Source organism: Acyrthosiphon pisum, chromosome X (assembly GCF_005508785.2).
Source record: "Acyrthosiphon pisum isolate AL4f chromosome X, pea_aphid_22Mar2018_4r6ur, whole genome shotgun sequence".
Lineage (NCBI taxonomy): Eukaryota > Metazoa > Arthropoda > Insecta > Hemiptera > Aphididae > Acyrthosiphon > Acyrthosiphon pisum.
Genome location: NC_042493.1, coordinates 43,673,141 through 43,683,698, shown reverse-complemented (window position 1 = coordinate 43,683,698; position 10,558 = coordinate 43,673,141). Strand labels below are relative to the sequence as shown.

At 30.9% G+C, this 10,558-nt stretch overlaps 1 protein-coding gene across 1 annotated transcript; it reads right to left on the bottom strand.

Annotated features, from left to right (window-relative positions):
- Positions 1-4,757: 4,757 nt before the first annotated feature.
- Positions 4,758-8,841, bottom strand: LOC107884489. Its single transcript, XM_016806708.1, has 3 exons — positions 8,522-8,841; positions 5,105-5,643; positions 4,758-4,996 (listed from the first exon to the last, which is right to left on the bottom strand). The coding sequence occupies exons 1-3, from the start codon at positions 8,839-8,841 to the stop codon at positions 4,758-4,760; spliced, it is 1,098 nt and encodes a 365-aa protein (XP_016662197.1).
- Positions 8,842-10,558: the final 1,717 nt, after the last annotated feature.

Genomic DNA, 10,558 nt, shown 5'->3' with positions numbered 1-10,558 from the left:
AACACCAATCCCAAATGTGTTAATAAACATTGTCTTACAAACTCTTAATTTAGTGTTATCCTTTAACAAGTCATATTCAATAGAAGACATTTTTTTTGATAAAGACAAGCCCCTCTTTCTGGCAGTAGGAACAATTTTCGTATAATTGGTTAAAAATTGTATTTGTGCTTCATTACTACCAAGTTGCCAATATGATTTAAATAAGTTTTTTCTATCAGTTTCTAAAATTTCAAGACATTGAAGTTTGGTGTTTTTATTTTTAAGAATACAGTTGCATGGGGGTTTTAAGGATTTAGCAGACTTTTGAACATTGTACAACCACCCATCATCAACTTTTTTTCTACCCAAATATTCTTTACCAGCCAATCTCTTTTTTTTGTTTATAAACTTACTCCAATCTTCTGGCTTTCCCCGTTTATTTCTTTTCTTTACAGTTACTTCTGCAGGTTCAACATGACTAGGTTCTTCAGTAGCAATGTCAAAAGTAGTATTTAAAATACCTTGTACTGTATCATTATTGTTTTGTTCTTCAGTAGCAATGTCAAAAGTAGTATTTAAAAGATTTAATGAACCATTCTCTTCATTAATAACCTCACTTGTTCCAAAATAGATTTCAGTATTTGAGATGATATCATCAAATATAATATTATCTACATAAATTTATAATAAAAAATATATTAATTATGTACCTATTAGGTAAATGCATTGATTTAAATTTATTTCAAAATGAATTTACCTAAAGATGAAGTTAACAATAGATTTCCTGTAATATTTGGAATAATATTCTGTTCTACTTCCAAGTGAACAACTTTTTCAACTTCTATACTCTCTGTTATCTCATCAATATTTTTTAATACGATTTTTTATAACGATGCGTTATCATACATTTTATTTGAAATAGTCATAAAAAAAAAAATGCATTTTGGAGTTAGAACTTTTACGAATTGGTCTGAGATATTATAGGCATTAAATATTAAAGGTGATAATGTACATCCCTGTCTAACACCTTTCTTCAAATTATATACATCTTCATCATCAGTTTCAACAATATTTCTAGGTATAACCTGAGATAATTTTAACAAGGCTTGACTTTTTTCATTTAAGAACCGACACTTGAGGTCATCTAACACACTGTCTAAAAGTGGAATATAAATAGATATTCTGTAATAATCCTCTACAGAATTGGTTGAATAGTTGCATCTTGAATTTTGACGAGATACTATGCGAGGTTTTTTAAAATCAGTTTCAAGTTTATTCATTTCATTTGTACATTCATCAAATAATGACTTGAATTCATCTGTACTGTTTTGTCTTTTTTTTTCTAAGTTATCTATGACATCATTAATCACTTTGGTTGAGTTACTTATATCTGCATTGACACTTTGTACTATCTTACTTACAGAAATTGTAACGCATAGTAATGAAGCAAGTGAATAAATTGATACCATAAATTCACAGGTACATATAATGTGCTGTCAATAATGTTCTTCCCTTTGTGAAGAGTCATTTTTTTGCCATGATGATATTGCGGTTAATGCTTCCAAAATGTATGGTAATGGTAGTGATTCAAAAATTATAACACTATCATGCCGTTCAACCCACCGTGTTTCGCATAAACTTCTGAGGCGTGCTTCCCCTTTTAAAACGGCTAGTAGTACATAATTTCTTTTGGAGGACATGTTGAAAAAAGAAATGACTTCTTTTATTAGGCCTACACTATTTCGGATAGCTTGAACAGATGAAGCTTTAGAAATTGACAAATTTAATGAATGGTTTGAGCATGGACAATGAACAGCATGAGGCGCATATGTTTGGACTTTTTGAACAGCTCCACGTATAGTAGACATCATAACGGAACATCCATCCGTTGCCACGCCGACACAATTCATACAATTTAAATTTAAATCTTTAAGGGTATAAACAACTATTTCTCCTAAAATTTCTCCAGTCAACTTTATGTTGACAGTCAACTTTGTAAGGCGGGAGAATATTCATCTGCCCGGTTGATCAAGGACAAACAGTGAAAGACATCCAAATCAGTGGACACGAATTTCGGCCATATCGACTCTAAGTGGGCCGCGCGCAAGGGATAATAACGTGGGGCTTTAAGTTTGCCGGGATATTCACCTCCTAGCGTGTCGTGAACGCGTCGAATGTAAGTGACGAGAGTGTCACGCTTTGCGACGCTACGGTTCAGTAACCGCGTAAGGTGGACGAGCTCGATCTCGTCGACCATTATACTAATATATAGATTATATCAAAGTGACCGATGCTAATAGTTATTACGTAACTATATTCTATAACACAGCTGACATATCAACTCAGCGACCGTCGAGACTAAAGCTGGTTACACACGGAGCGGTTTAGCCGCGCGCGGTCGCGGTTTTTATCCGCCGCGGATTTTCTTTAAAAATTAAACACCTATATTTAAATGGGTACATTCAAACGAAGTAAAATGGCTAGCGGACGATCGCGGTCTTCGGCGGTCGACCGCCTGGAATCGCGCTTGTTCAATTTTCGGGCGGTCGACCGCATCCTCTAGCTAAAATTAAACTGTGGATTTCCAATGGCCATATTCATACGAGGCGGATCGTCCGCCAACCGCCGCGGTTTTTTCAAGCGTATTTGTCATTTATGAATATTCAGTTGACGTGTGTGCACTGAATATTTTTATTTTAGTAATATTTTAATGTTCCAGCCATTATTAATTATTATTAATTCATATATAGGTAGAACCTATAGGTAGAATATGTTTTTTTAGGTACCTACCTAGTACTACCTACTATACCTACAGTCATATTAATATCTTAATTAAATTTTACATTTAAAATGCCGTTCGATACCGAACAATTTATTTTAGAAATACAGCAAAATAACTGTATATGGGATAAACGTAAGTATCCTATCGTTTAATAATTATTTTATTAATTAGCGCTAATTAATTACACATAGATTAAAAAGTAAAAACATATCTTTCTTTCTATACGTATTATTAAGATATATTTATTTATCTAATATATGATATTATAATAGAGGCAAAAAGTCATCATGATTTGCAACAGCTACATGTTAGTTGGACAAATGTAGCTAAGACTTGTTCGGAAAAGTTTGAAGAACTTGATGACAGCAAGAAGGCAGAAAAAAGTAAGATTTCATATTATTATATATAATTATATAAGAAAAAAAATAGCAATACATTTTGATCAATACTTGTTAGTTTATATACACTTAACATTTGAATTGTATACGTGGTCACGTGGATCCTTACTTACTAAGGGTAGATAACAATATTGCAATACTGATGGTATTTACTCAGAAATTTTGGAGTTTATGAGACCTACAATGGAAAACAGAATGTAATATACACTTTATATTATATTTTATTATTTTAAACGTTCATGTTTTCTTTTTATTTGCTTACTTATTATGTTATACAGGACTGAAGGTAATGTTATCGAAAGTGATGAGGATGAAAGGGAAGACGATGAATCAATTTTAGTAAGAGGCACGGGTGTTGATATATCAACACTAGACACTAGAGAAGATTTTGAAGTCCAACCAAAAAAGAAAAAAACGAAAAACACGTTCGAAGAAAAATTATTGACAGTGTTGGCAAATCGCCGTGTTGAAGATCCGGTGACTTCATTTCTTATGTCCTTAGCTCCACAAATTAGATCGCTAACACAGGACCAACAGAATGAAGTTTACATTGAATTTATAAAAAGTATAAGAAAAGTTAAAAATTCAAACAATGCTTATCAGTCTCAACCACCATACATTCCTCCTCCAGTGAACAATGATTATCCTAGACCTTCAGAACATTAATTTTTGCCCAATGACGTTTTCTACTCGTATCCTCAATACCCACCTTACCATACTGCACCTTTTACTTCTTCTACTTCAACTATACCAACATCTGCTGTTCAAACAAATGCTTATCACTCTGCCAATCTTCCATACTAATCTCAACTCAATTCTCCTTTATCCACTCCTCCATCTACATCTACATCTACTCCATCAAGCTCTAACAATAATTATTAATTTTTTTTTTTGGAACTCACAGGTAGTGTGTTAGGGTCGGGCCACACTGCGGTATTTTTGCCGTTGAGTCCGAACGGTTTAACCGCCGCGGTTTTTACGTTCGTGAAAAACATACATGTTTAAATTTAGCGCGCCATACACAGCGGTTTTACCGTTCGTCGCCGTTCGCCGCCGTCGCATGCCGCTGCATGCAGCGGTTGAACGGCGGTGCCGTTTCGCCGCTTGCTGTAAAATTACACTATTTCAAATAACGTGTGTCACACTGCGATATCCGTCCAACGATTTGAACAAAATATATTCAATTTTCAAAATTTGTTAATTGTTAATTTGTTTTAATTGATCATTGTGCATTTTTTTACCTGTATTCATTAAAAAATGATTGACGCGGAGTGCCTGATAATGGAAATAGAGAAACACGAATGCATATGGAAAGCAACCAGTAAAGAGTTTATGGATAGGGATGCTAAAAGAAAATCATGGATTGTTATCGGAAAGAATATGATTGAAAATTGGGAAAAATTGGGAAACAAAGAACAAGAAGAGAAAAGTAAGTAGAATAATATATGGGTAACATATAAAATTCTTTTATAATCGTATTGTTTTACAGTTTATTTAAAAACAAATATTATATCAAAAAAATAAAAAATATTAATAATTAAAATTTAAAATTATTAAGAAATCTCGACTGTTTTTAAAAAATTATAATATTAAAAAAATTATACAAATCTGTATTGAAATGGAACAGATCCAGCCTCTAAAAAATAATTAGCAAAATAGTCCCTCACATCCCTTCCTTGTGAACGACCTCCAGAATCATTCTGGTGTACGTCCAAATCATCTAAGCTATTGCTTAGCGTATCTTCAAAATTGACACCGTCTCTCCTTCTAACAAAATTACGAAGCAGGCAACAAGCCTTAACAATAATATCGGCAAAATCCGGTTCTACATTTATTGCTGTATGTAAAACTCGCCATTTATTTGCCAGTATGCCAAAAGAACACTCTACATACCTTCTTGCTCTTGACAACCTATAGTTAAATATTCATTTTCTTTGGTCAATACCACGTCCCGGAAAGGGTCTTAATAAATTTTTATGAAGACCAAAGGCTTCATCTCCAATTACAACATATGGCTGAGGGTTATTGTCACTAGTATTTGGCAAACAAACAGGTGCTGGTAAACCAAGTTGTTCGGAATATAATCGTTTTCCGAAGGGACATTCTTTAAACACAGTGGAATCACCTTCTCGTCCGTATGCACCTACGTCAATAGATATAAAGCAGTATTCTGCGTCCACTACTGCCATTAAAACTATGGAGAAAAATTTTTTGTAATTAAAATAAATTGATCCTGAGTTTTTAGGATTGACGCATCGTATGTGCTTTCCGTCAACTGCTCCCACACAGTTGGGAAATTGAGTTTTTGTATAAAATTTATCTGCTATATCACGCCATTGTTCTGAACTTGGTTCTGGCATTTCAGTTGGCTGCAGAATGTTCCAAATAACTTCACAAGTTTCTTTAATAATTTTACTTACAGTGCTTCTACCAAGTGAAAATTCATATTTTAATGCAACAAAATTCAGGCCAACGGACAAAAATCTGTGACAGAACATAATTTTAACTTAAATATGTATGAAAAACAACTATGTTTATATATTTTTTAGATTTATTGGTTACAGTATGCACTATGAAAAAACCTTGCATTAAATTTTAGATATAAAAAAAAAATGTATATAAATTCCAACTCAAAATAAATTACAAATTTTCGTGATTTTGTAAAAATTCTTAATTCAGATTCTCACACAGAAATATTTTGAATTTAAGCTCAATTTTTTTTTAAAATCCACTAATAACAACTTATGAGGAACCTATAGCAACATTTTTTTATCGACAATAATTTAAAAAAAAAAACTTGTCAAATTCCTATAGATAGCTAAAAGAGTCAAAATATTTTAAAATTATACCACCGATAGACAATTCGGAATAACTATTTAAAATGTATTTTATTCCTATAAAAATACTTTTTATTTACAATAATAATATCATTTGAATACCTTATTTTAGATTCTGAGCACTCCGCTGAATGTATCGATGATTTTACAATGTTTTTAGATTCTTAGCGGAGCTAAAAATAAACTTATCTAAACTTATTGTTTTACAGTGATTTGTACCTAGTTTTTTTTAAATTTAAAATTTTCCTTTGTGTCTGTCATCAGTCATCACCTTTCAGGACAGTAAAAATGGCTAAGATTTTCTTCAACAGTATCTTTTCTGATAGGAAAATAAATCTAGTTAAAATTGCACAGTAGTTTTCAAAAGCGCCGTAAAAAACAAATGAAAAATTAAAGGAATAACGGATAGGCAACATTGGATATTCACTCGATTTCTTATGTACCTATACCTACCAATTTTATTATTTTGTTGTAATTAAAAAATGAATAACTTTGTAGATGCATGCAAATTTAACTAAATGTTTATATTTTCTTTTTCTTTACACCATACAATTTTGAAAATATTTTGACTAATTTTGAGCTTTTTACGGACATTTTCAAATTTAAATTTTTTTAGTTTTAGTTTTTTTTTCCTTAAATAGCAATTAAATTTTATTTGTTGGGCAAAAAAGCATGAAAATGTAATACAAGGCTCCTGATATATTGTTACAGTCGTAGTTGAAAAATATTACAATTAAATATGCGCAATTTTAGAAAAACTTATTAAATTTAAAATTTAATCTTATTTTCTAATTAAAAATTTATAAAATGTTCAACTTTTATAGATTTGTTTATCATTTTTTTAACTTCCGTCAATTATAAAATAATTATACGTGCTGTACAGTTATGTGTAATGTATATTATACGTAACATTTCTATTATAAATTATTATATATATTATATATTTAAAATATAGTCGAAGTGTTAAAAAAAAAATGGAAAAACATTCGAGATAATTATACACGAGATGTAAATGAATCAAGACGAATTGTAAGTGGCTCTGAAGCGCCAAAAAAAAATAAGAAATACGCATATGAAGATGTTTTATCGTTCTTACGTCCTGTAGTTAAAAAGAGAAAGTGAGTACAAAAAGTAAAATTATTATAGTTATATTATTAATAAATAATTAAAATTATCAACATAGTGCATAGAATTAATTGTTACATATTGTATCTATTGTATCTATTGTATCATTTGTATCTATTGTAAATATTTGTAATACCTACTTTATTACACATTTTCATGATATTATGAATTGAAAAAACTAAATTTTCAAATAACATTATTTTATATTTTATTAATTTTGCGTAAACTTGTGGTCCAGATTTATACTTATTGAAAATCAGTCTGCCCATTTTTTAACACATTACGTAATTAAATGATATACTTAATATAATGATAACATAAACCATATAAAACATGATCGAGAATTATAAATAACACCTCCAAAATTATTATTACCAAAATTATATTAGTATCTAAGAAGATTTACTATAGGTATGCTTTTAAATTTTTAGGACTACTGGGAATATAAATCATACCTTGGACAATGTGTTAGATGTATCGTCAAATGATATTGAGATTGACGTGGAAGGCAATAATTCGTCAACTTATGAAACTTCGTTAGAAAGTACTGTTTCTAAAACACAGTTGTTGTCAGCAAGCACTTAAAAAAAAAGTTCCAACCACTTCATTCCAAGATGCTTTACTAGACGCAATAACAAACCCCCCGTTATTCTTTCAAACACCGCCTGAAGTTGATGACCCTGATAAAGCATTTTTACTTTCGTTTTTACCGGACATAAAGAAATTAAATGACCAACAGAAAATGGAATTAAAATTTCAATTTTTTTCAATCCCTCAGGAGCATAACACAGTCTATATCTCAACCTCAAAACATTTTTAATAGTCCTACTTCAAATAGTTCAGTATACCAACATAATATTATGACTCCAACTTTTCCATATCCTTACAGCTATAATAGAAATATAGGTTCATCCGCCACGACTACGTCATATGTATTTCCAGAACCACTAGCTCAAAACTCATACACTGGACCATCAACAACTCAAAGTCAAGAGCAATGTAATGACCAATATGGATTTAATTAATTTTTCTTAAACTATAGAGTACCTACATTTCAAAGGCTGATTGATGTACCTAATAGTTATATATGTAATTTTATTTTTTGTTTTTTACTTTTACTTTTATATATATAATTTTTTATATAGGTGACTAAGAGGTAAACGTACCTATTTCAAAGATAAATTTATTTTTAAATTTTAAACAGTGAATATGTTTTTTTTGTATTTATTTCAATCAAGTTGTCAATAGGTATATTATATTATATTTAAATATACTTTTATCTTATAAACTCACTTTCCCACAAATAAAATGCATAATATTTTTATTTTAAATTTAATATATTTGTTTAGTAAAGTTAAGGTTTTTCTTAGTTAATATTGCTTGAATCTACTTTAACGTACCTCAATGTAATGGTTAGTCGTTCTTCTGGACTTATGACGTTACGAAATGTTGTGTTTTGTTTCGTTATAAAAGGACGTATTTTTTCCAATAGCTCGTCAAAAGAACTGATTGACATTCTATAGTACTCAAAAAATTTTTCGGAATAACACCTTATATTTTCATAAAATATATTAAATTTGTTTGATTCTTCGCGATCAGAGTTAATTGGATGCACCCAGTATTTTCGTTCTTGCTTTGGTGGATCTAGTTTTCCACAAGCTTCAGCAACGGCAATTACTTTGAGTAAATTGTAGTGGTAAACAGCACGGTTAAAATTCATTCTAGTTAAATATGTATTTATTAAATGTACTTCTTTAATAATATGTCTACGTATTAACAACTATATTTTTGATACTTACATATTACTCTGCATTATATTTAATATATACTTATATTTTATAATTATGAATACAAACAAATAATTATATATTCTTAGGATATATTGGATATAAGATGATTCGGTTTTTCTACTTATGAATAAATTAACAAATTACGAGTGTGCATCACCAAAATCCAAGTAGAAATAAAACGAAAAACTGGAAACGCCAAACGGTTTTGCCGGCCTAGCGTGGCGCAGCCACTCGAACGGTTTTTAAGCGCCGACGGTTTAACCGCCGCGGTTTTTACGTTCGTGAAAAACATACATGTTTAAATTTAGCACGCCATACACAGCGGTTTTACCGTTCGTCGCCGTTCGCCGCCGTCGCATGCCGCTGCATGCAGCGGTTGAACGGCGGTGCCGTTTCGCCATTTGCTGTAAAATTACACTATTTCAAATAACGTGTGTCACACTGCGGTATCCGTCCAACGGTTTGAACAAAATATATTCAATTATGACCACCTGTACACTGTTGTCCTGTTAAGTGTCAACATTTTTGGTTTTTCTACTGTTTTTTGAAATTTATACTTTTTACTGTGGCAAAATAAGTTTAATCGTTACTAAATAATTATGCCCGTGCATAACATTGCAATACCCAGCAATACCCGCGGTAACATTTTGACGTTTGGAATTGTACTATCAAGAGAGACTCTTTTTCATCCAAGGAAAACCGTCTTCCATTGGATTTTTTATGAGTTTCACGTAATTGAATTCTTGTAAAAAGTGAAGCTGAAACTGAAGCTGTTTTCTTACTTAGTTTGTCGCTCAGCAAACTATCGGCGGCTTTTTGAGCCATATCTAGACGATCTTTAAAAAGTTTTCGGCTTAAATCAGTGTTTTGAAGTCTCTTTTGTAGAAGCACAGCCTTTTTGTACAGTTGTCTACATTTTGGAGTCAAATCAGTTGCACGGTGAACATTAATATTTCTTAATAACCCTATAATAAAATATAAAAAAATGATTAACACAATTAAATTCTCATATTATCTAAAGCAGTGGTTTACCTTTTGAATTCTGCCCCCCCACCCTATAGCAAATAAATAAAACAATACATTAATTACACAACAATATTTCTTCGTTTCTTTTGTTATTTTATCTCACTATATTCCATTTTTTCCATTTTACAGTACCAAAATTACTAACCGATAAGGAACCACTGCTCTAAGTAATTATTGAAATACCTACAATATGATCAAGATAATAAAATAATATATAAAAATAACCATTATCAGCATGAAGTTTTTTTCTCATTGACGATTTTGTATTCTTTACACCACTAACATTATTCACAACGCCTAGATAAATAGCAGTTCAAAGCAAATGAAAGCAAATTAGAGCATGGAATAAGCATTTAAACATGCAATTTGCTTAATGTAAGCAAGAAGCAATAGATGTGTGCAATCAATTGTAATAGCATAAAATTTAAATATTTAAGCATAGATACATACACACTAAACCAACAGAATCATTTTCAACCAGGGGTTTTATGCCAGACAAATCTAAGTCAACTGGATCAGTGGCAGTTGATGAACAAGCAACATGGTTATTTCTATAAAATAGACATTCTGTTAGATAAATGTACCTATAACCGGATAAAGTGTTTTAATTTTAACTTTTAA